The 26,670-nt window shown below is 36.2% G+C and overlaps 2 protein-coding genes across 6 annotated transcripts; both read right to left on the reverse strand.

Annotated features, from left to right (window-relative positions):
- Window positions 1-1,730: 1,730 nt before the first annotated feature.
- Window positions 1,731-11,525, reverse strand: LOC148848329 (phosphatidylglycerophosphate phosphatase PTPMT2-like). Of its 5 annotated transcripts, XM_088950774.1 has the most exons (8): window positions 11,283-11,525; window positions 11,007-11,182; window positions 10,351-10,764; window positions 6,264-6,386; window positions 5,129-5,222; window positions 2,737-2,819; window positions 2,561-2,650; window positions 1,731-2,263 (listed from the first exon to the last, which is right to left on the reverse strand). In XM_088950774.1, the coding sequence occupies exons 3-8, from the start codon at window positions 10,558-10,560 to the stop codon at window positions 1,871-1,873; spliced, it is 993 nt and encodes a 330-aa protein (XP_088806900.1). In that variant the 5' UTR covers window positions 10,561-10,764; window positions 11,007-11,182; window positions 11,283-11,525; the 3' UTR covers window positions 1,731-1,870. The 5 variants fall into 5 exon arrangements, with proteins under 5 accessions (XP_088806900.1, XP_088806899.1, XP_088806902.1 ...); XM_088950773.1 differs by lacking the exon at window positions 11,283-11,525 and having other exon boundaries at window positions 10,996-11,282; XM_088950776.1 differs by lacking the exon at window positions 11,283-11,525 and having other exon boundaries at window positions 11,007-11,211.
- Window positions 11,526-21,280: 9,755 nt separating this feature from the next.
- LOC148848330 (uncharacterized) lies at window positions 21,281-23,691 on the reverse strand. The gene has a single exon (XM_088950778.1). The coding sequence runs from the start codon at window positions 23,394-23,396 to the stop codon at window positions 21,729-21,731; it is 1,668 nt and encodes a 555-aa protein (XP_088806904.1). The 5' UTR covers window positions 23,397-23,691; the 3' UTR covers window positions 21,281-21,728.
- Window positions 23,692-26,670: the final 2,979 nt, after the last annotated feature.

Consider the following 26,670-nt stretch of genomic DNA (forward strand, 5'->3'; position numbering starts at 1 on the left):
CTAAACAGACTTTTAGTTGTAATTGATGCAAATACGAATTCCAATAAAGCATGTGCGTTTTTTTATCAAAAGCTCACTTGAATGCAAATTAACTTCTTTTTTATTGATGTACTTTTTACAACTTATTGTCAACTAAATATACATCAAAATTTGGTCTTCACCAAATACTCCTAATACCCACCTCTCACCATATCTCACTCACTGTGTATTAAAAACATCTCCCATGAATAATAACATGCATATACAAATATACTAAAGATATTCCCGATGTAAGGCAAGATTGGTCGGTATGACAATTTGAGGAGTAAGCAACTCGGCTTAATGATAAATTTATTTAGGTGACGTGTTTTAAGTCTTCCAGCCAAACTGTTAATTGATGGATAGTTCAAATTCAAATTCAAATTCAAAACAGACAGGTATATATGGATTTGTAATTGTTAAATATATATTCATAATAGCTGATCATGGTTTGTAACAGTTGAATATGGATTTGTGACTGTCTGTAATAGTTGAGCATCAGTCATGAAGCATAGGTGAAATGACAACAATATCGGTTAATGTATCGGTCCACGTCGATACAAAAACTATCACAAACTTTAACAAGCCCATATTAAATCATTACAAACCGAGCTCAATTATTACATACCCATACCACTCGAGTACTCGACCATTACAAATTGATAATCACTATTGCAAATCGAAACATATAACATATTTGCCTCTTTTAAAGTTTATAAATTATCACATTAGCTAATGCTGTAAAAAATTGTATGGATTATTGCCACCGAGTTATACCATTACAATTGTTAAAATAACATAGAGCTCTCAACGGATCGGGTCTGGGTCAGGACAGGGTTGAACCAGTGCTTAATCAACAAGAAATGTCAAAGTCCTGGAACCAAATCAGACCCCATAAGGTTTATAGTTTTAGACCTAGAATCAAACCGATCTGTTCTTGGGCCCATTGGACCTGATTATAAAAAACATGCCGAAAATACTATTCATTTTATATATGACTTGGGTCGGATTTGTGTTGGTTCAAGATGGGATAAAAGCAGTCCTGGCCCAATAATAATCGGGACCAAAAAAGAACCAAAACTAATCCATCGGTCTAAATCCCAGAACCAGAGCCAATAGAATCGGTTCAGTCCCATCAGGTCGGACCCAATCCATTGACAGCCCTAAAATAACATGTGATTTAAGCTTTACCTATACCTTCTACCTTCGGTGTTCTTTTGATGGTTCAGACTTCACATAAACTATTAAAAATGTGTATATACAAAATTTATAATAATTAAGACTCAGATTTAGTTTTATTGATCTGTATTGGGGAATTTTGAGTTTTCTTAATGTATCGGCTTGTATCTTAATTTATGTGTATCTTAACTTCTCTACCAAATTTATACATTCCCTAAGGCTTGGTTTGTTTGCAAAACAATTTCATTTGCACCAGCACAAAAGTATGTTAATGCAAATGAGAAGAGAAAACTCTGGTTTATTTTTTCTTCAGGTTTTACTTTGTTTATTTGCCTACATCTGAAGCAGCAAAGCTTGAAGCAAAGTAAATCCTGAAGAGGAAAAATGAACCAGAATTTGCACTCCCATGCATATACTAGTGCAAACGCACCATAGATTATAGATACCAATTCCACCAGAGAAAGAGAGAGAGAGAGAGATGACAAAAAAAGGGCCTACACTTGCTGGGATGGTGGTGACCAATGACCAATACGTTACTTAGATTCCATTTTTCTTAGATTACTTATGGAAACGCATACACTGTTGTTGGTACTCATACATTGTTGGAAATGCATAGAGCAGGCGAAAACAACTTCATAGTATCTCTGTAAACTTTCATCACCAACTTGAAATCTCAATAGACATGAATGTTTACAAGCCCTCCCAACTTATCAGCCCCCACAGAGCAGCTGCTCTCCCTGCCGAGCTTCTCTGCTGAGACCTGCTGCCGCGCATGGCAGCGCAGCCATAGACACGAAAGCCTCGTCCAAGCTGCCTGACTAGCAAATTGAACCCTGTACGCCAGGCTCAGCTGTGCCCATATCTCGTTGCCGTTGCCCACTACATTTGACTCGCGATTTTCTTCATAGCCTTCCACATCTGACTCCGTGATCATCACAACTGACCCATCGTCAAATGTCACAACGTCTCCGGTGTTTGTGGAACCTGGGGTTTTCACAATTGGCACCTTCACCCAGAAGCCGGATCTTCCAACCTGGTGTTTGCGTCGGTAATACTCCTGGACAGCCTGCATTTCACGGCCTCACATTATTCCAGTAGAAAGAATTGGTCATCCAACCAATACAAATGTAGAAAATGGCCATCAATTGTCGAATTCCATGTTCTATCGCAAATCCAGAAACAAGGGCTTACATATAAAAGTCAAATGTGATTGTATCCCATCAGGATAGTTGTCTTGACAGTCTTAAAATCCTGTAGGATATAATCATATTAGGTATAATTTGAGTTCTCTGAAATTTCCAGAACACTCCATTAAAAGAAAAAGTTAAAAGGGTGAGTTGATGGTTAAATTAAAAACCAATACCTGCCACTGGGAGGATGCCAAAAGCACCCTTCGCCTAATTGATCTCACATACTCGTATGCAGCATCAGGAGTCATCTGTTTGTGTTCCACCTGTATATAAACAAAATAAAATAAAATATTAGTCTGAAAAAGTTTCAATTAATTCATTGTGCCTGATTCTTGGGTATAGTGCTGACCAAGTAACAGAGGACAATAGTTGTACTGCGTCCACGACCAGCTTTACAGTGAACGTATGTTGTTTTCCCACAAGATGCATTCTCTTCATGAGGACACAAGGGAAAAGGATCAAATTACTATAACAGGCAATTCTACGGAGCAACTTGAGTGCCTTTTATTTTAAAGACAACGCATTAAATAGAGGCAGGTAGTAACACGGTATGCAAAGGACATCAAAGCCAAAAGGTACAAACAGTCCATCGCCAAGGCCCAATCTGTACAAGCTATGATATGCATAGGTAATAATAAGCAGAGATACTTCTCCAATCTCATAAACCCCAATCTCAAGTAAGATTATTTTTTTATTGTTACACTTTACCAATAAAATATTGCATTCAAAATTGAGTCAAATAGATTTGCAATCAGAATGAAAATAAGAAGAATCGAAATATTTTCCCTCCCTTTTTTGACAGAGATCAAAAGAATTCCATAATGCTCCATCAGAAACTGGATCTGCTACCAACAAACCTCTCAATAAGACACTACAGCTGCACATTGGGAACATCTCCCCTTGAACGACAAGAGAGATCTTCCTACTGTGCGGCTGTAGTGGCTTGTTGGGAGTAGATTCGAACTTGGTCCGTCACAGGCACCTCTTGAAGCTATGAAAAACAAAATGCAATGGTTTCTATTTCAAGTTGTATGCAAACCCATCTTGGTTTCCTATTCTGTAATCCTTGGAATAAGTATGGGCAAATTTCTTAAACTACCCCTGAGGTTTAGGAAATTGACCAACTATACCCCTACTGTTTCTGACAATTGTTGCACAACTCCCTTTCCGTTAACTCTCCGTCACAGACCATTTACACATAACCTCACGTGTTTGATTTAATGTTAAATTATACCCAAAATACCCTTTAATGGTCGGAAATGCCCTTTTCACTTACGCACAAAGAGATCTACTGTTCATTCTCCCCTTCCTCTCGACCACCTCCTGGACCCAAAATCCCCTGTTTGTCCATCTCCCTTGCCGGGTCATACGCTGTTTCTTTCAGGTCATACACTCTCTGCATCCACTGTCTGGAGAGAAATGGATTGCACTCGGCTATGGCACAACTAGCGGCTCTACAGTGCACCCCCATCTCCTTATCAGTCTGAGCGAGGCGGTGAGTGATGGACTGCCTAAGCTGCCATAGACCTCCTCTCATCTGATCGTGCAGTAAGATCTGATATATTGCAGAAAGAAAAGGATAAGAAAATATAACATTTCTGGTGATCTGTAAATGAATCTCTACCCAACAAACCCACAAAACTGAAAATGTAAGCAACCCAACCCATTCCACCTCCTTACAAGCCATTACCAACAGCGCCCTCCCCACTGAGGCTGCAGACAAACGCCCGAAACTCTCCTTTGCAACCTCAGAGCAGCAGTATAAGCTCCATGAGCATCAACGAGGGCGATGACCATCAACGAGGCATTCATTCTTAATGACCTCGCTCACGCATCTGACCTCGGTGGTTCTGCATTAGCTCTCTCGCAGAGATGTAGACTCTGCTCCCTTGCACCAGCGTCACTCCGATTTTTACAAGTTTAAGATCTCCAATTTTTTCTCTCTATTCAGCGTCCTCCAATTTCCCTCACTTTCTCTCTGTTCAGAGCCACAAGCTAGTTTCTGTGGGATATAGCACTCTGATTTTCTCTCTGTGTTCAGCATCTTCCGTCTCCTTCAATGTTCCCGGAATAACCTCACTGGCAACAATGTTCTTCTCCACTCCAGCAGCGGTGTATGTTCTTCTCTACTCAGAAACATCTCTACGCCTGTTGTGTTAAATATAGGGTCAAAATAGTATTTTACTATTTGGCTCCCTTTCTTAATGTAGGGGTAAAAACGACTTTTCGTGTCTCTGTTACAATTTAACGATGGCGACAATTGTTAGAAACAGTAAGGGTACTTTAAGACAAAACTGAAACAGTAGGAGTATAGTTAGCCAATTTCCTAAACCTTGGGGGTAATTTAAGAAATTTGCCCAATAAATATTGATTTATTTTTTACTAAAAGGGTGGAAATAGAGAGTAGTATACAGGCAAAGAAAATTTGAGGCCTTTCAAAAGTTTAGTCTGAAACTCTTGCTGGTTCTAGTGCAGATCATGGTGTAGACAGATAATCATTGAGAGCTTTTAATTTCAATGGGTCTATCAGTGATTTACTGCTGATATTCTCAAGGTTGTTAAGCTAATAAATTAGACCTGTGGAACAGTCATATTCCTATCTTGGCTGATGCCTGGAAGCGAAAACAGCATCAACCTTAAGGACACTTTAGACACCAATTCTAAGGAAAAAGAAAAAAAAAAAAAAGCCATTCAGTTTATAATGTTCCAGGACAGGAAGGGAAACTGAAAAGATCACTTACTATGTATGAAGTCTACAGCTTGGCATATATCTCCAAATGATGGAGCAAAAAGGTAATCCCTTGTAGGAATCACCAAATGCTCAATGCCATAATCCTACAAATATACAGAGAACGTAAGTGAATAAACAAATGAACTTTATTAAAAACAATTAAAAGGATAAAAGAAAAAGGGTTGACTGATGGTGTCAAAATAATACTGTCTTCTTAGCTTCCGTTCTGAAACTCAATCTAGTAATCCTTTACATATACATCATGACATCTTCTTAGAAATACTCAATCAAGTAAAAACACCATGTGCACAAAAGGGGGAAAAACTGCATAAATAATAGATTCTCAGAAAAAAGAAACTGTGAAAGCTGAAATGAGTATGAATCCTGGAAATGGAAAAGCAGTCATTAGCACTCAACAGTCAACCACTTCAACAAATGTAGATATCAGGTTGTGTGTTGTCAAAACATTGGGAATTGGGATGCCTTCAGAACAAATCTATTGTCACCTATCTGCGAAGTATCATTCACATAACAAGAAGGGTCTCTTTTTTCCTCTTTTGGAAAACATGGAAAATAAAATTAAACAAGCAAGTGATTCAAATGATTAAGAATTCTATGGTTCATGCCAAGAAAATGAGATAAAAGGAAGCTTCCTACTATAAGTTATAAGAAATGCCCTCACCACAACTTTTAACCAATCCAGTCCATCTCATTCTCAACATTAACCAAAAGAAGTTGGAAGCCATTCGCAGTCAACATAAGTTAAGATCTTATAAAAACAATTCATTAAATAAAAGTTAACTAACAAAAAAGTTTGTTTCATTAGCAAATAATAGATCAGTATTTGCCATATGAATAAATTCTAGAATGATTCATTTGTCTTTTCAAAATTTACAGTAATCCAGAAGGCAGTGAAAAATGCACATTGTTAATCTAATGTACTGACATGACAGTAAAGTTTTCAGACTTAAAAGGTTTCAGCTATATTTTTTCCCCTCTTACAATTACAACTTTGTCTTTCATACAGGAATAAGAACAAGAAGCCTGATATTTGGCAGAACTAAACAAGTAAAAACTAGCAGCAAAAAAGATCAAGTGAAAAACTGAAAATGAAGTGAAAGATAATAACAGAAATAAATACTCACATGATATAATGATGTGGGAACCAAAGTCTCATATGGCTCATTTAGTGTGATGACTCCATGAACTCCAAGTTGTTTCAAGCGTGGAACATCAGTTGGAAATGGAACAGCACCTAACAATATAAACTGATAATGAGTGTATTAGTACCATATTTAGAAATGGCTAATACTTTCAAAATCATGAATATAAAACATAAGTCATTTAAGTCCAAGATTCCTTTAAACTACAGATCCAGATAATTAGTTTCAGAATATAACCATATAACTGAACTGCAGCAAAGCTAGTAAATGTTTACATAGGAAAACCCAGACTATCTAAATTATTGAACAAAAAAAAACACCTTAGAATACCTAAGAAACGAGAACAGAACCACATCTACTGATCTACTTGAACCCAAAGCAGAACCATTTACTTAACTACAGGATAATAGCCATCATGATTCATATTGAAAGAATGTCCAAAGGCAGACTATCAAGGAAAATACAATCTAAGCCAGATCATTATAAATGCAGAGGACAACAGCAACTATGCATATTGGACAGGATTAGGTGCGGAGAATTTTTCTCAGTGCCATTAACTTGGTGACTAGAAGGATTCAAACTTGGCAGCCATTAAAGGCACTGAAGAAACTATTAGTTTTGCAAAATGAAAAAGAAGTTATTCATTCAACATGCATAACCAGCAAAATGGCAACACCTAAAAGAAAAAGAAAAGGTGGACATAGCAAAGAAATCTAAAAGGTCTTCAGAATTCAGATGATGCAGAAATGTTGTAGTAGCTTAAACTTGCAAGGGAACCCTTTGAATGGCAAATGAACTGTTAGAGAATATCAACCTATTCAAGGACTCATCTAACAGCTTAAGCTTTTAGGTTGAATGGTTCTTTGAGATGGTATCAGAGCCATTTTGACCAAGTGGTCTAGTGTTCAATCCTCGTTACCCCCATTATAATTAAGGATTCGACTATAATTAAATAAGTTTCAGCACAAGGTATGGGTGGGCCTGTGCTTGTTCACGCTTCAAGCCCAATGGGCTTTTGTGTGAGGGAGCATGTTAGAGAATACTAACCTATTCAAGAACCTCATCTAACAGCTTAAGCTTTTAGGTTGAGTGGTTCTTTGAGATGAACAATCAAAGAAAGGAGCATATTATCTTATTGTGTGACTGATAAATTAGAAAAACATGGAGGCAGCATCCCAAGAAAAGGACTACATCAAAATGGCTGCATGGATGCATGTTTCAATAACATCTAATATCTTAATGGAAACAAGGTCAGATACACCATGGAATGAAATAATTTGGACCAAACTGCCTCTATAAGCATTCTAGAACTTTGCATCTACAAGAAAAAAAATAACCAAGTCAATAACTAGTTAATCATAATCTTGCAATCTAGACTAGTCCACCACGAAATAGTCCATGGTATAATCCTTATCAATAAACAAAAGTGTCCTGGTGTAGAGGCAACAAATTAATCAGTTATTTCTGTAAATTTATGCCAACAATGATGGATTGCCATCTCATGTTTCAGAAAGAACAATAGTTCTGAAGTGGCCAAGCCCACTGAATAGTTCTGAAGTGGCCAAGCCCACTGAATAGTTCCTAAGCAGGAATATTACCAGCTTGTTTCACACTCCACTGCATCACCCATTCCATAGTGGATTAAAGAATTGGAGCAAAATAATGATCAGGAGAGAGAGAGAGAGAGAGAGAGAGAGAGAGAGAGACTGTTTTTAGTTAAATGGTTGAAGATGCTTTTGACAGATTGAGGGAAGGAGATGATGGGGAGATAGACAAAGAAGGTGGAAGAAGGTTGCAGACCTGACTTTTGAGAAGAATGCAGTCTTGGAGTTAAAGAGGATCAATGACAACAATAAGGTTTTAAAAGATTTGAATAGGATTCCAAATGCTGCAAGACATTTCAAAAGTCAGGAAAAAACATATAGTTTAGGTTTCGAAAATTTTTCCATATTGAATGGGGGTTTATTGGGGGCCAGCCCTATTAAGAAGGTGAAGAAAACAAAGAAAGCTCTTAAGAGAAGTAGAGAGGCTCCTGTTCAAGTTGCTGAAGGATTTGAAGAAAGGAGTTAAGTGTTGGGCCATGTTTATCTTGTAGTCTTGTGAAGTGATGTAGGGCTGTAGCAGAGTCTGGGTTTTGGTGTTTTGGCAGTAGGATGTCTAGTTGATCCCATTTTAGATGTTGGTTTGCAGGCTATTTATTGTTGTTTTATGGGTTTTATATGGTCTGGTGATTGTCTCCAGATCTTGGGCATGGAGAATTTGTGTTTTTGGAGTGAGTTATAGTCAAGGGGGTGGCTTCAGGTGTGGTTGGGTCATGGGTGTAGGGTGTAGGGTGGTTTATTTCTTCTCTCTGGTGACCTTTGGTCACCTTTCGTGTATTCTCTCCTTTTTAGTTTTAATAATTTTATTTTTATCTTAAAAATATTTTAAGAGAACCATGGCATCATTTATCACTAACAGAATTTCCTTTTTCCTCTAACTTTTTTCAATAATAATGATCGTAAGACTACTGAAGTTTAAAATCAAGTGAAAACCACAATTTTTAAGCCATAACTGGCTCCATCCTTTCTGAAGTGGTTTATATTCATTCATTCTGATTTTATTCTCTCTCCACATAAAATAATAAAAATAGACACATCAGAACGTAACATACAAATGGAGAATCTCTGTCACAATATTACTGACTGAAATCTAGAATTATGAAGACTTTTTTTTTGAAAGGTAATATGAAAACAATTATCGTCAAGAAGAGATCTGCTGCACTACTTACTTTGTTTTTGGTATTTCTTCAACTTCCAATTACAGCTGATATGTAGAGAGACTGATAGTGTAACATCCCAAAATGCCATGCATGCAGCCCCAAAATGACCTGACTTTTTAATTCACGTAACTAAAGTTTTCTAACATCTAAAGGATGGTGGTCACTTGGGGGCGGGGCCATGTAATAGATTTATGAGGGCCTACAAGAAAAAGGGAGTGAAGGCCAAAAATAAAATTCAAAGAGGTGATGAGAAGAATGGCTGAGTTTTTAAAGAATGGAGGAAGATTAAGAAAAGCAAAGGAAAAATGATTCCAGAATCTCAAGGAGAAGAAAATATGTTAGACGGGAGTGAAGAAGATGAAAAGATGATAGAGACCGAGTAGAAGGTGATGAGGTAGTTGTTGACCAGGTGAGGGAGGTGGAAGGGGAGTTTGATCCTAAAAAAATTATTGAAACAGAGGTTCAAGTGAGCAAAATATTAGGTCTGCGATTTCTGGGAGGGGAGGAATTTGCACATAAAGCATTCTTGGAATTGAAAAGAATTTGCCTACGTCTGTCATCTAATTGGGGTATTTTATAAAGGTTTTTGAATCTAGGGTGATTGAGGGTGAGTTTAGAATGGGAGTGATTGAGTTTAGGGTGGAGTTTTAAGGTTGTAAAAGAATGGGTAGGGGCTCAAAGGTGAATTTTCAACGTTTGTTTGGAGGGTGTTGAGCTTTTCTTTCTTTTTCTTTGCGGGTGATACCTTGTCACCTTGTAATTGTTCTCCTTTTTTCTTTTGTCTTGAATAAACTTTCTTTTTTATTTACAACCAAAAAAATCAGAGAATGCATAAAGCCATAAATGGGTCTCGTCAAGGTTGTTACTATATTAATCAGTAAAAACATTAAGGAAAATAGTAATATCTGGCTCCCTTCTCAAGCATGACATCTTCATTGGTTAAGATAACAGCTCTCTCTATTGCCGTTTTAGGGCCATCTCTTATTAAAAAAATGGCAACTTAGGAGTATTAGAATTAAGGTAAAGGTTTTGTCATCTTCAAACTTACTAATGACCTACACAATTGACATGACGAGTGATTACGGTTTTCTGATGCTCTAATTGTGTTTTCCTATAGCGTATTGTTCCCTCTTTTAATTTACATAAATCAACAACTAATGCCTAAATCCAAAGGAAAAGCGATAATTGGAGATCTCCCGAAAACAAAGATGTCTCCTTGGCATAAAAAATAACCCAAAACCGCATAGGAGAAACTCAGGCGAACTCAAAAAATAAATATGTCAAAGGATGCGTGGATGTAAAATGTACCTCGTCGACTCCATCCCACCATCGAAACTCGGCCTGAATCTTATTCCGGACAACATTATACAGAAGAGTTGGGTAGAAGAGAACACGAGCTCCTGCTCCAATTAAAGCTCTTTTTGCACTTGATACAGCAATCTCGTTACAGAAAACATTAGACACCGTCTCTTCTTCTCCACTTTCCAGGTCCACTTTCTTCAATTCTTCAATATGCATGCCTCCGATGGAATCCACAGGTGAACCAAATTGAAAACACCTCGTTTACGAAGCACAAATTGCTTTAGTGTCTGCCACCCAAACGTATATCTGGTGGGTCAAAATTCTGAAACCATCATACAGGAAAAAGTAACTTACGCATCTTTATTCTTAACTCAATTCCCTCTTTCTCTCGAAACTCCCTAGTCCTTTTCCCTTCAATTTCTGGCAACCAACACCAAACAAGGTTGATATCTTCTGTAGCTCAAAAAAACTCAAGGAATCAAAACTAAAAGCCACAAAAATCTCTACAGTCCTTCCAACCAAACCAAGAGCACAACATGATCAGCGGTTGGACCTTAGAATTTATAAGAGAAATTGAACTATGATGATTATTCAGAGACAGACCGAACCGAAGAAAAACACATATTCTTCACTGGATTGCACAAGATCTACCATGACTGAACCTGAAAATCCACGCAGAGACGAACAAAGACGATTCCTCTCCTGCAAGCGATTCGCCGATTCCTTAGCTGTCCTTGTCGTGATCGAATCGAACCATCAACCATGCACAGACTTTAAAAATTTCTAGTTTTCTTGTTCCGTCAGATTCTCGTCTCTACCCTTCTCCTCTCAACAAACCCTGGAAATGGAAAGCCAAATTAATTAACTAATTTCTACAAAAAATAGGGGGAATTTAGCCTGCAAAGCGCCATCAACTTTACTCTAATTTACGATATTACCAATCGATTCTTTTCCAGATTCCTGTTATTACAAAGACAAGGCCCCTGGGCCTGGACACTTGGACTGGTGATGCCGGAATCAGAGAACTCAGTCCAGCAACCAAAAACGTCAGCATGATGATACTCTGATAGTGTTCCAGTTTCCTAACATCGTTCGATCTGATACGACAGTGCGTCTCGACTCTAGAGCTACAACTTAAATGCCAGACGATTGTAACCGTTGGATTGATTTCAGATGGGACCAATAAGTATGGATTCCAATCTGCCGAGAGATATACGTTTGCTCAATGAGTCAGTTACGTAGAAAAACAATATATAGTAGAAAAATAAAGGGATTTTTACCCTGCAGCACTCATTAAGCAATCCAAATTTGTTTTATTGTAGTAACGGTACATTAGTAATTAGTCTACTTTCAAGGACAAATAGAGCATAATCTTATTACCCATTAATATATTTTAGTTGTTATTTTCAGCGCTTTTATAATTTAGATTAGTACCCACTAATTTGGGCTTTGTTCCCTGAATTATAAAATGCGATAATTTATTAAGGGAGTTTTCAAAACTTGTCAATCTACTGCCTGTCATTTGTGATTAGACGTGTAGGTTCAAGGTTGCTTTTGTCAAATTTTGATGTAAGTCAAGCTCGAATGTTATTTGAAAAGACACAAATATTCTTCAAATATCATTTAATTTTCTTTATCAATTATTCAAATATTGACAAAAAAGAAAAAAAAAGTAACATCTCAAATCAGTGCATCTTTTATTTAAGAAAATTGGAGTCACTAGAATGCCCACTAGTACGTAACCTCAACTTTCTTGAATGGAAGAGGCAATGATTTGAGACTGTTCATTTTTTATCGGTATGTGGATGATTGATAAAGAAAATTAGATGACACTTAAAGGACATTTGTGTCTTTTCAAATGTCATTTAACAATTGATTAACGATGAGTATTGGATTGACACATTTTGAAAGATTGGGTATTGAATTGTCGCGTTTTAAAGTTTGGGGACTAAAATGGCACTAAGCCCAAAGTAAAAGGTACTAATTAGGAATTTTCCCTATAATTTATTTATAGACAAAAAAAATCATTTTTCCTACCCATTGTAAATGGCAAGGAAAATATAATTTTGAATTTTGATTCTCTTGGTTTTGGATTTTTTGTAAACATCCGTTTTAGGTTTGGTGGGTGAGATTTGGGGTGCAAGTTGGGTGGGTTGGGTCGGGTTTATGGTCAACCCAGACCCGACTCTAAAATTTGGGCTTAAGGCCAGAGCTCGAGGTCAAGCCCAATTTTCCCAACCTGAGCCCAGCCCCCCCGTAATTTGATGCACTCGGGTTGGGTTCGGGCTTGCGCGGGGCTCGGGTTGGTGAATGAACCCACTCTAAAATTACACATATATAAATATATTTATGCAAATATATATTCATATATTTATGTATGTATGTAAATTTGTATGCAAAATATATATACAAATAGAATACGTGTGCATATAATTGGGCTGGGTTCAGGCTACCTAATGGCTAGACCCGAGCCCGGCCCGAAAAATAAAAAAACCAAACTTCTTGGGCCTAAGCGCAACCCGTGTAAAATTCCGAGTTGGACCAGTTTGGGCTCAAGCTGGGCTTGCCCAAGTTGCACCCCTAGGTGAGATCACTCTCACTAATCATTAATATACATGTTCATGGGCCAGGTAGGCTCATCGCCCCACTTTTAGTTGGCCTTTGACATAAATTTAGGCCCATGGGTTCAGGTTTGGGCTCAAAACCTAAGTAGGGCTACAAACAGATAACTTGCATCTGGATTCAATCTAAAATCTAAAATCTAATTGAATTTGAAGACCTCAAATTCAAATTCAAATCCTAATAGACTCAAGTATGATTCGGATTTAATTTGATTTTGCTTTAATTTTTTAAAATAAAAAAATTAATTAATTTTCAACTTTTATATATAATAAATTAATATATATATATATATATATATATATATATATATATATACATGTTGAATTTACTATATATAAATTCATATATAATATAATATAAATAAATAGCTTATATAATTTTAAATATAATTATATATTTTTATATTAAAACTAATAAATATTATAATATAATTAGATTCAGATTTTAATAGGATTGGATGCAGTCAAATCCAAATTCAATCCAACTATTAATCGGATGCATATTGCAAAATACAAATTTGATCCGAATACGTAAACACATCATTTGAATTCAAGATAATTGGATCAGATGTTGGATCGAGTCATAGAGTTTCGAGTATTAATGTATCATTGACAATAGGGCTTCAAGTGAGCTGAGTTCTAATCAAATAGTTTAGGCTCTAGTTCAAATCTTAAGCTAAGCTTGATTAGTTATTCAAATTCGAGCTTGACTAATAAAAAGTTTAACTCTAAAGTTCAAGCTCATAAGCCTAACTCGATTAACATATACAAATAGATAGATAGATAGATAGATAGATAGATATAACATAGTATGAAAATAGATTTATATGTAAAATATAATTTTATATTCTATGTATAATGTGCAAATACTTCCTACCTTTCAAGCCAAACTTGAGCTTTAATCAAACTAGCTTGAACCAGGAAATAAAGTTTGAATCGAACTCAAACTTGAACTCAAGTTTATAGTATTTTAGTCAACCCGAGCCAAGACATACAGAAGTTTGGCTCATCTTGGATTGATTGCACCCCAAATTGAAAGGCTCACATGTAAGTATCATGTAGGTATTTTAACTTTATGATACCAAAAGTTCAAAATCATGTTTGATTGGGCAACTTTGAATTCAACCATTTATACCATCTTTTGGGTTATGTGCATATGGGTGTTGGGAGCACCGTTTTTAATTTATTTGGCATTTCCCTTGATAAGGGGTATTTTTACTTTTTTTTTCTTTGATAGCAAAAGAAAAAAAAAATCATTCATTCTATACACATAAATAAAAGGGAATTTGTCTAAAACTCACCATGAGGTTTCAGCATTTCTCTTAAACTCATCACAACTTTTCAAAACTTCTAAAACTCACCATGTCAGTAAGTTTTTATTTTCCAAAGTTCACCTCCCGTTAGTGCACCATTAATGTTTCTTAACAAAGGTGTCAATGTCAGCATAAATAACAATTTTTATGACCAAATCACCCTTGAATGGTGAGTTAGAGGAAAAGGGTTTTTTTCATTTTTCAATTTTTTTTTTACATTTTAGTGTTTTGTTATAATTTCTAATGTTTTTTTCTAATTTTTGTTTTTTTACATTTTTTATTTTCTACTATCTATAAAATTTCCTGTATTTTTTGTTATTTATTTGCAATTTTTGTGTTTTTCTATAATTTTTTGTTTTTTTCTACAATTTTTATTTTCTGATTTTGTTTTTCAATTTTTGTAGTTTTTATAATTTGAAAATAATTTTTTATTTGGTGTGAAATTTCTATAATTTTTTATTTTTTTGCAATTTCTTTTTTTATGTATTTTATATTTGAAAATATTTTTTGAACTTTTTTTCCTTTTTTTCATATCTAAATATTAAAATATATGTATATATTTTATATTTTTCTATGAAGGTTAAAATAGTAATATATTAACAGCCATTAGTCTCTTTAACATCAAGTTAGTGACATGGTGAGTTTTAGACATTTTGAAAAGTTGTGGTGAATTTAAGAGAAATATTGAAAACTCATGGTGAGTTTTTGACAATTTCCCTAAAAAAAATTACAAATGGATATCTAGTCTTCTAGTCTTCGACTTAAACTCTCTCTCCTTTTCCCTTTCCTATCCTTTCTCATTGAACCTCTCATGTTCTTCAGTTCCCTCTATCTAGTCTTCTCATTAGGCCACGTGGCAAAGCTCTTAGATATCTCTCCATAATAGGAAACTTCCCAAAACAAATGTAAAAATAAGAACATAAATGATTAGTATGTTGCATCTTTGTGGCAACTTCCCCTCATAGTTCTCAATTTACATGCTACTTGCTCATCTTCTTATTCCTCTTAGTTTACACACTACTCTTCTCATTCCACTATTTACTCATCTTATTCCTCTTTCTAACCATCTTCCCCATTTAAGTAAAGTCCCAACAAGATTTTTCTTTTTCTTTTTTCTTTTTTTTTAACTTTTTACAAAGTATTTAATAACCATGAATCTTTGTTTAGAAGTTTTGGATGCAGCTATTGTAATTTGCTTTGGCGAAAGGATAGTTCTGACCACCTCATCTAATTGATGCCCTAGAAGGTACATATTGATTGCTTTTTTATTTCATGGAGCCTCATAATCTTTGTTGAAACCGACTATTGCCAATATAGGTTTTGTTAGGGTTTGCTCCTTATGCGGTGGGATTTATTTATAATTTGGATGGTAAGGCTATAGAAGGGGTCTCCCTAAAAGACAGAGGATGACCAAAGAAATAAGGGAAGTAGGGGGTGTTGGTAAGGTTAAGTTAAGAAGGAGATTGAAGGCTGGGAAGTTAGGGCTCTTGAGATGATCTCGTATGGAGGGCTTTAGGCCTCTCCTATTTATGAACGAAGAGATAAGGCTATAAAGGGAGATAGGAAAATGACGAGAAGAAACATCCTATCCTAGAAAGGTCGTTATGATTTTTTAAGCACATAACGGATAGAGTTGTTAGGATTTTGCCACATGTCCATAAAAATCTTCTTGGGATCAGAATTTTTAGGTACAGATACAACCTGTTTAAGAGATTAAATGTAATCAATCATGTGGGGTGGTGTCTCTTTTGTGCAAATGCCTAATAATGAATATGTAGTATTGCAAAGTGCAAATAGACTGGCACCATTGCTACCTGAGAGGCACCCCACTATGTTAGGTTAATCCAAGAGTTTTGATAGATTGTGATAGCGCATCAATCGTTGGTTGTGCCACTTATGTTTGTTAGTGACATCGCATATTGTATTTTTGTAATCGCTTATTCTAAATGATACCTATGTTAATAAAGAGGTTAGTGAGCTCATCACAGGCGCCATCAGAGGTCCCATATGGTTTGTTAGGTCATGGGGCCCTGCGATTTCAGTTACTAGCAATGTGGTTATACTGCCTTTGGCATTGGTAACAAACTTCACCATAAATATTGTGGCGGTTACTTCTATATCATTACGGTTCACATTGCAAGCTCTTTGACGGTGATCTACATGTACTGACACAATTAATAAAGACAAATAAAAGATAAAGTGATAAAAGACAAAAAGTGCTAAAAGCGCAAGCTCTTTTATTGCTTTACTATTATGCATCCACTCTTAGTGAAAAATTTCATGTTTTCTATCAATATTTGTTGATGATGTTTGTTGTTGTAATCTAGAATTTTTATTGATGTTCATCATCTAGTTGTAACTAGATTAAAAAAAAACATTGTACCCATTATAATTGTTGATAATGAAAATTTCGAACTTTGGTTTCATGGTTTTTACCCTCACATTAAGAGGTTTTTCATGTAAATCTTGGTGTTCTCTACTATTGTTTATTTTGTATTTGATTGTTCCCCTTTATTACTATGTGCTTGACATTTGTTGTTAAATCTCTTTAGTTTATACAAGGAAAATATAGGAATTTATTCCCAACTAAATGTATTAAAGAACTTAGCTCTTATGTAAATCATGAAAGGAAGTTCAATTAGAATGATTTTGTTAAATGAAATGAATTGGTTTCTCTAAAAAACAAAAGTCAAGGATTTATTGTTTTCTAGAGACTTATATGCACATATGAAAGGTTATAATGGCAAGTTGAAAGATATGTCCAATGATGATTGATAATTCCTTGACTTGAAAGTGGTTGCTTTTATTAGACAATGGTTAGATGATTGTTTTATTACCTTGTAACTAATGAAACTATATATTGTTTCACTTTGGAACAAGTTGGAAGAGTTATATGAAAAGACCACTTATAATAAGGCTTTCTTGATTAAAAACCTTGTAAATTCGAAGTACAATGAATGTACCTCCATCACCAAATACTTTAATCAAATGCAAGACATTATAAATCAATTGACTTCAATGAAAATGGTATTGGATGATAAGCTTCAAACTCTATTATTGCTTAGTTCATTGCTAAAAAGTTGGAAGACACTTGTGGTATTTCTTAGTAACTTTGGACCTGATGGACTAGTGACAATAAATATGCTAAGAGGTAGTTTGCTTAATAAGGAAATTAGAAAAAAAAATCACTGAATCCAAAACCCAATGCTCTTCTTACAGAAACTCGGGGTATAAGTCAAAGTAAATCAAAGTCAAGGAAAGACATCACATTCTTTCATTGTAAGAAATAAGACCATTACAAAGTAAGTGTGGGGAACTCAAGAAAAATATTAAGAAAGAGAAACACCATTACAGTTATAAGTGGAGCTATTGTTCTTATAGGTCGTGAAGAGTCTTGCATCAATTTAGCATGCCATAACACAAATTATATTGTTGATACATGTTTTTCCTATCGTTCTACCCCTCATAAGGAATATTTTACCTCCAACAGTGCAAGCGATTTTGGTGTTACGAGAATGAGAAATAGTGGAACTTCCAAAATTATGGGAATGGGTGATATTTATCTTAAGACTAATGCAACCTACAAACTAGTTATCAAGGATGTCAGACATATTCCAAATCTTTACTTGAATTTGATTTCAGATAGGAAACTAGACGAATATTGTTTCAATGACCAATTTGATAATGAAAATGGAAACTATCCAAGGGGGTATATTGTGGTAGAAAAAGGCAAGAGGTGTTGCATTCTTTACCATATATATTATATATGCAAAGGTGAAGTAATACTATGAAAAAAGGAAATTCCAACATACTTATGGCATAGAGAGTTGGGCTACATGAGTAAGAAGGGGATGCAAATTCTTTTAAAGAAAAATCTTTCAACTAGTACGAAAGGTATGCATTTTAATACATGCATTCATTGTTTACATAGTAAACCATGGTTTTTAAAACCAACCCGGAGACCGAACTAGCCAGGGGTCCAATTACCGGGTTGAACGGTCCGGCCATTCAAACCGAACGGTTGGTCCATTATGACAAAAAAATTAAAAAATAATTAAAAAATAAAAAATGGTCAAAACAGTTTGAACGGATAACTGCCCAGGTCAACGGTTTGTTGACCAAAATCAACGTTTTTTTGAGAAATCCTGGTTTTGGGGAAAAACGAAACCGGTCACCTGACCGGTTCCCAGTTTTTCCGATCTGTCCGGTCTAGTCCGATTTTGAAAACCATGTAGTAAACAAAATAAAGTTTCATTTCAAAGTTATCCTCATAAAAGAATGCGCATTTTAAAATTAATTCATTGATTCATTCTGATGTTTTGTAGGCCTATGAAAGCTAAGACTCTTGGTGGTGCATCTTAGTTTGTTACTTTCCCAAATGATGCTAGTAGAAAAGTATAGGCTTATGCTTTGAAATCTAAGGATTAAGTGTTTGATGTCTTTAAAATTTTTCATTCTATGGTTGAAAGAGAGACAAATAAACATCTTAAGTAGTGGTGGCAATTGGGCGGGTTGGGTTGGGTTTGGTTTGGGTTGAGCTACAAACCAACCCATCTAACCTGCCAACCCATTAATGACCCTGTTATATAAAATTAAATGGGTTGGGTTTAACCCAAACCCGCTTTAACCCAATCCAACCCGCCCAAACCCATTAATCTTATACTTATGGACTTAAAAAATAAACTAACTCTCTCTTAACAAATAAGTTGGTCATAGCTTGGTGATAATTGTAGTTACTATTTACACAGGCGGTGAATGTTCAAATCACATTACTTGCATGTTATTTTTACATAAGCGGCGAAGCCATTTGACTATGTTTGGATTTCGGGTTTGATCGAACCACTTAGGTTCAAACCGATCAAACCAACTTGAATTATCTAATTGGATTATCTTCAAGCTAATCTCATCAAGGGTGGTTGAACCGTTTAGATCTGGATCAATCTGGTCAGACCGGATTGGACTGGTTCAAATAATGGTGGATTGACTTGGACCAAACCATATCAAGTTTGTGCATAGGTTTGGGACCGAACTAGTGGGTCAACGTAAGTAAATCGGGTTGATCCGAATTCGGGTCGGGTTGTGTGGATATTAGTGGACCGGATGATCCAGACTAGGCAAAACACGCGGACACCGAACCATCCTGCCCAAAAACGTTTTAGATTCGGGTTGACTTGGATCGACTTGTATTGGGTCAGGTCGGTCCATGTGAATACTGGTTGGGAAAAACACGCGGACATCCCGCCCAAAACTGTTTTAGCTTCGGTTTGACTTGGATCGGCTTGTATCGAGTTGGGTCAGTCTGTGTGAATACTGGTTGGGCCAGACAAACCAAACCGAACAGAGCAAGCGGTACCGAACCATCCCGCCCGGGGTCTATTTCAGATTCAAGTTGACCCAAATCAATATATACTGGATCAGGTCAGACCGCATTGAACTGGTCCGAACTCGAGTCAAATTGATATGGATTTATGTTGGGTGAAGTGTGTTGATTCAAGATAAAACTAAATTTAGTCAATAATTAATAGAAAATTAATGCATTAATTATAAATTATTTAATTCAAAGGAAGAAAATTAAAAAAAATGCTAAGGAATTAATACTTATGTAATGGTTAACCCAATGGTTATCCACAACCCAACCCATTTAAATGGGCAGGGTTGGGTGATGGGTTGACCACACAACCCACCAAGTAAATGGGCGTGTTGGGTGGGTTAGATATTGGGTGGGTTCAGCGGATTGAGTGAAAAATTGCCACCCTACTCTCAAGTGCATATGTACTAACAATAGTGATGAATATGAAATCAATTTCAGAATTATTATAAGAACCATGACATTCAGCATGGTAATCAGTCCCTAAGAGTCCTTAAAAAAAATAGTGTAGCTAAGAGAATGAACCACACCATTTTAGAGAGAATTACATATATATATTGTCACAAGGAAAGTTGTCAATATGCTATTAGGGAAAAATTATACATATAGTAGTGTATTTGGTGAATTAATCTCCATTAGTTCCCTTGAATGGTAATATTGCTGAAAGTATAGATAGCAAGTGACATTTTTCTACGATCATCTCAAGGCGTTTGGTTGTAGAGCTTTTTTGCATATATCTAAGGATGAGTAGTCTAAGCTTGATGGCAAAACCAAGCAATGTATTTTCTTGGGCTATACAAATGCAAATTTTGGTTAGAAGTTCTGGGATTTAGTGAACAAGAAGATCCTTAGAAGCAAAGATTTGATCTTTCTTGATGAAAAATTTGAGAAGCCTCAAGTAGAAATGGTAAATTTGTAGATTTAGATCCATTTTCTCCTCCCTTGATGTATAGAAATGATGAGGGAGATGTACAACAACAAGATATAAATTTAAAAAATGATAAAAATGTTCCCAATAAAGATGTGGATGAGGATGAATAGGAGGATTGGCTCCCTCATTTACTTAAGAATGTCAACTACAAAACGCAACCATCAAGAAGATACCCACCAATCGAGTATATAATGCTTTTAGATGTAGATAAACCTAAAAGCTTCTAAGAAATTCACGGTAATAAAAGCACAAGAAGAATGGTATAAGGTTATACGAGAGGAGATGAATTTGTTGAAACAACCCAACTAATATACCAATTGAGCCACCACTCGATTGAGACAGGACCATCTCGCCACGCATTGGGAATGTCATTCCATAGAGGGTTATGTGAGAACCAATCCGATTTCACCACAACTCACATTAATAATCATAGATTCATCTACGAAAAAGTAAAAAAAAAAAAAAAAGACAAACTCGATTGATGCAATACTCCGGACTTATGGTGTACAATAAATTTGTATAAGGCTTACAAAAAAAATCTTGAATTCTTACCATTGCTCAATTTTCGATAGCGGATGGGGCACTCACTCATCAAAAGAAATAAGAGGCCCACACCAACGACATTAGCCCAATCTATTGTAGAAAGTTCTAATTCATTCCAACTGCCCATAACACCACAAAATAAAAGAAAAAGAAAAGAAAGGGAAGAAAAATATTTCATGATCACTGATCAGTAATCCAAGTTCCGTCCAGAGACTCTGAATTCTGAAATGTATAACAAAGGTAAAGGAGTTTGGTTCTTAAAGGGGTTGCAGGCAACTGAATAAGAACTCACATTCTTTAAAAAGATGTGCGGTTCAACTGTTCAAGTACAGCAGCTCAAAAGATCAAAAGCCATCAACCCGCTATAACCAACCAGAATGAAAATAAATAACAGTAGCGATACTTCTCCAATCTAGACGCTGGTTACAGAGATTGTAAACCCATGTAGATCATCTTCGCATATCATCTTCATGGCTATGAATTTCAAAATTAACTTGATACCCAAGTGGCAAATATGAACATAAAAGAGAAGGGAAAAGTGGAAGAAAAACATAAATTTCAAATTGATATATTGTTTTGAATTTTATAGGGCAGAAGAAGCTTCAAGTTTACCTTGACGAGCTTCTACTACTGGCTTGCCCTGTTGATCTCTTGATGGATTCAATCCTCTGAAGCCTAATCTGCTCTCTGAATTTGGCTATGAACTCGGCAGCCTTCTTGTCCACTTCATTTGGATCGCCCACAGCCTCAGTGCCAGTGTTGGAGGCAACTTCTTCATCGGCAAAGCTTTCTTCGTAGTCGTCAGCCTCACCATCAGAGTCTTCATCAGATTCCACAGTAACCTTGTCCAGAAATTCTTTACTCTCCTCTATTTGATATTTGGACAGTGGTGGCTTTGGTTTTTCAGTGATAACTGGAAGTTGCTCCGGCCCTCCCACCTTTCTTTTTACAAACTTGTCATCCATTCGTTCTTCATTGCTTTCTCGAGCTTTCCTTGCCTCCAAAACTGGTTCGCCTGCTTTAATTGTTCTAACCGATCTTCCCATTGATGATGATCTTTCAATATTACTTCTTGGCCTACCATCAGACTTGAAACTGCCAGACCCCAAGTTGCTTCTGCTCCGCATATCCTCCATCCTCTTCCTATTAAAATCCTTCAATTCGTCTTCCATGCTTCTCCTCACGTCCCTCTTCCCATAAGAAGACCCATCGCTTGCTGAGCTAGAATTCGATGACAAGAATGCAGATTTTCGATAGAATGGAGGTGGCGGTGGTGGGGCGGGAGGGGGAGAAGATTTGTAAAAACTCTTCTTCTTCACCATTTCTTCCACACTCTTGCCTCGCAGTTCTGGCGAAAGTGAAGGAACAGGAGACAGCTTCTTCGGCGAGGAAGTCGTTGAACTGGGTCGAGATGACCAAGACGTTTGGGATTGGAAGGACCGTGACTCGAGCGGATCCAATTCAGATTCGTCAACTGAAGGAGGGAGAGAATACAGAGGAGGGGTCATAGCACCTGTTTCTTCCTTCATTTCCATTCTTCCCGACCTAGAACGCCAAGGAATTGGGGATGGCAGCACAACACTTTCCTTCAATTTCTCCTCCAAATCTAGAGGATCCAAACCACCCAACTCCCCATTTCTGGTTTTATTAGAACTCTTTGAACCAGAATTGGACCTGCTGAGCGAAGCCGACGATAAACCATGAGGTTCAACGGTGGATTCAAGAGCATCTCGGTGTGAAACCCGGGATTTCAAGCTTCGAACAGGCAGAAGAAGTGGTTTATTACTAATAGTACTGATGGTACTTTTCTGCTCATCAAGAGCAGGGGTTTCTTGCTCAACAACAACGACGGGTTCCCCATGAAAGTGCTGAGAGTTCCAGGTTTGGATCTTGTTCTCATCAGACCCACATGGGCTTTCAACCTCATCATCAAAAACTGAAGAAACCTGAAGAATTCTAGAGACGTAACTTTGAGCACTATCTATTTTTGTCTGGCTTTCCTTCTCTGTTTCGACATTTCGTCGACTAAATAGGCCGTAACAGACGGCAATACCAACAAAGAGAAGATGGAGAAGCTCCCAGCTTCTGGTCAGTATAGTTTGATTGATAAATTCGGGAGCTTGAGACGGGAAAAGTGGAACAACAATAAGCAAAATTGCGACAAGAACAGCTTTATACAGGAAATGAGCGTAGAACTTACTTGCTGCAATTGGAGTTGAAGGTCCTACCTCAGAACTCTGTCGTTGGGGTCTGTAGTGAGAGTCTACATCCTCCATTGAAGAACAGAGATAAGGTTTTCTTTCTCTTGAAATCGGTTTCTTGCAGAAAGGAATCTAGAAGCCAATGAAGCAGAAGCAGATGAAGAAGAGGAAGAGGAGGAAACTTTGAGTCTAAGGAAAGAAAGCAAAAGGGAAAGTTTGGGAGGAGATGGTTTCATGTTAACCGTTTAGTATTTAAATGACACAAATAACCTCTCCTTTAACGCATATATAAAACTGCCACAATAATCAAATTTAAATTAATAATCTAGAAGCAGAATTAGAATGTAGGTCAGGTAAGTGATCTAGAACAAACTGGATACAGATTCTGTTTATACAAAATTCTTTGACCTTCTGACTTCTGGATGGCAACTCAAAATGGGTTCATGTGGTTCTGTATATTACCCTTTTCCACGTGGCAAGTGTAGCCTATAGCCAATTAGCCATCAGCATCCTTTTCTTTTATATTAACCTTTTCCACGTGGCAAGTACCCATGACCATGATTTGAGTCTAAAATAGTTAGTTTGCTTAGAAATTTAGGATAGTCCCTTCCCTCCACAGATAATGCTTGCTTAGGATCAACAATGTGAACCCTTCACTAATCTCCCACTCACCCCCCCCCCACCCACCCAAAAATAAATAAAATAAATAAATAAATAATGTTACCAGGACAATAAAGGAATATAAACTCTCAAGATTTGCAGTTGTGGTTCATAGCCATGTTTGTTAAAGAAATGGGTATTTCTGACATATCAAATTTAAAAAATGTGTTGTATTGTTCAGGAGTTACATTTTTAGGCAGAAAATGGGGATGCCTTTGGAATTTGGGGCAAAAGAGGGGGGCAGTCAAGTAATCAAGTTGCGTGGATGTGGTCAGGATTCCTCTCGCTTGCTTTTAGAAAACTAGTAAATAGTTCTGTGCTTGCAGAGAACGCTTTTGTTCACTTTTGTTCAAATGGGTCATACGGTGGAAAGAATTTTGGTGTTTAGACGCTCTTGAGGACCACGCTGAGTCTCGTTTATTAAAATAGTAAAGAAAGCTGTGAATCACTGAGTTGTGACTTTTGAAGTTTTGAGCAATGTTTTCATAATCGGAGTCGGACTGGAAAAAACCTGACCGGTTCCATTTAACTCAAAACCGTTTTTTGACCAAAAATCGTTGATTTAAACAGTAAATTACTGATTCCGGCGGTCAAGCTGCTGAACCATTCGACCTAGGAAGGTTTTTGGCCGTTTTTTGTGTTTTTAAATTTTTTATTTCTTTGTCTAAGCGAATTGTCCATTTGAATCAGACAATTAGACCATTTGACCCGGAAACCAGACCCAGAACAGTTTCCTATTCCACTTATAAAAACCTGAGTTTTGGATTATAAGTGATAAAGCTGTCAATGGGTAAGGTCTATCTAATAGAACTGAATTGACCAAATAAATTATGTATATGTTTGGCACCAATGCTGCATATACAATACAGTTTTCTATGTGAGTTGAAAGTACCATTTTTCTGAGAAGATGGTGTCTTTTTTTTGTTTGTTTGGAAATGTTATTGCCAGGTAAGATTTTTACTAGGGCAATAACAACACATTCTGTTTGATATCAGTGCCCCATATCTGTTTTTCAGCACCGATACCCATTATAGGAAGTCTACATCTTGCCCCATAGACAAAATCCCCTACCCCATCCCCTCTCCATCCTCGATGGCGGGGGAGGTTCGATGTAAGGCACCAATAGGGAATTTTAGGGTATTTTAAAAATGAAACTATGTAAATTTATGTGTATATTAGAAATGAGATTATGAGATCATAAGGCTTTGGGAATTTGAGGGAAACTTAGGAACATTTTAGAAATTAACAATAAACCTAGGGGTAATTTAATAATTTAACACCAGGTTTAGAGCGGGTTCAAGGAGTTATATGCTAACATCATCCCCATTTGTGGGCAAAAAGTTTTTCTCATCCTTATTTAAAATCGAAGAAAATTAGGAATGGCAACTTTCCCCATAAAATTTGGATCTTGCCTTGCCTTGTCCCACCCCAAATGGGACAATTCCCTTGATCTTAAACAAGGACAAGGAAAATATATTTACCTCAAGTCTGGAATAAGGCTGGGATGTGATTTGCATATAATTCCCTAAACTCGATAGTTAATTATTAAAATATCCTTTAGGTTTAATATTAACTTCTAAGGTACCCCTAAATTCCTATAATCTCATTTCTAAAATACTCCCAAATTTTGATGTATTTTTAAGTGATTGCCTTAGGATGAGGAAAATCCGAGAATTCCATGTCCCCATTGAGTATGGGTAACTTGCACCTGAACTTGCCCTACCACTAGGAACATGCGGGATGTGGCAGAGATGGGGTAGTGGATTTTGGCTACAAAGTAGGGACAAGGATGGGGTGCCCCACTCCAAACCCACATTGTTTCCATTCCTAGGGAAAACCTACCCCATTTGGAGTGGGACGAGAATTCAATTCAATGGGAAAATTGCCATCCCTATGACTGACCCAATTTTGTCTCCCAAATGTGCTATATAAATTTTTAAAAGATATGTCTAAAAATTAATATTAGAAACACAATTAATTAACATGTTTGGTTAAAATATTAATTTTTTATTAAAACATTTTATGTTATATTTACAAATGGATTATGTTGTTTCCCCAACTTTTCGTGTGATTTCCCAAAGAAAAGAAAGCATAAGAACAAATGAACCAAGGGCCCGAAAATCAATACACACAAGAAGATGAAATTCAGGGATATACTTATTGAAAATTTTCAAAAAAAAATGGCATTATGGGTGTAAACGGAACGAAATTAAAACCAATCAGGCAATGTCCGAATTTGAATCTGATTAGAAAATTCCAATATCTGAATTTGATTTGATATCCACCAGATATTGAAAATAAAAATTCAAAATTGAATTTGATTAAATATTCGAATCGATTTGAATTCGAGCAATTAATTATTTTAGGTAATTAATAAATATATAAAATAAATATTTTATTTATATAAAGTATATAATTTAATTATTTCATATATAAATTATATAAAATATTTAAATATTTTATATATTATATATAAGAATTAAATAATCGGTTGAATTCAAATATTTATCGGATTGAATCAAGATATTCAAATTATCCGGATTCGATTCTATTATTCCGAATCTCAAATTCAAAATCAGATTTCCAAATACCATTGGCACCCCTAATTGGCATTCTAAATGAAATTATTTATATAGTATTAGAAAGAGAAAGGAGGGAGGTAATTCACATCTATGCCCCAAAAATGCCC

This window comes from Nelumbo lutea, chromosome 6 (genome assembly GCF_056320005.1).
Source record: "Nelumbo lutea isolate HS-2025 chromosome 6, American lotus-T2T, whole genome shotgun sequence".
In the NCBI taxonomy this organism is placed as follows: domain Eukaryota; kingdom Viridiplantae; phylum Streptophyta; class Magnoliopsida; order Proteales; family Nelumbonaceae; genus Nelumbo; species Nelumbo lutea.

What these genes read in the sequence shown, in the direction of transcription:
- LOC148848329 (XM_088950774.1), bottom strand. Translation starts at nt 10,560, where the DNA reads ATGCATATTGAAGAATTGAAGAAAGTGGACCTGGAAAGTGGAGAAGAA. An exon ending in GGTGGGATGGAGTCGACGAG is followed by an intron (nt 6,387 to 10,350) that starts GTACATTTTACA and finishes ACTCATTATCAG; the next exon opens with TTTATATTGTTAGGTGCTGT. An exon ending in TTCCCACATCATTATATCAT is followed by an intron (nt 5,223 to 6,263) that starts GTGAGTATTTAT and finishes GTATATTTGTAG; the next exon opens with GATTATGGCATTGAGCATTT.
- LOC148848330 (XM_088950778.1), bottom strand. Translation starts at nt 23,396, where the DNA reads ATGGAGGATGTAGACTCTCACTACAGACCCCAACGACAGAGTTCTGAG.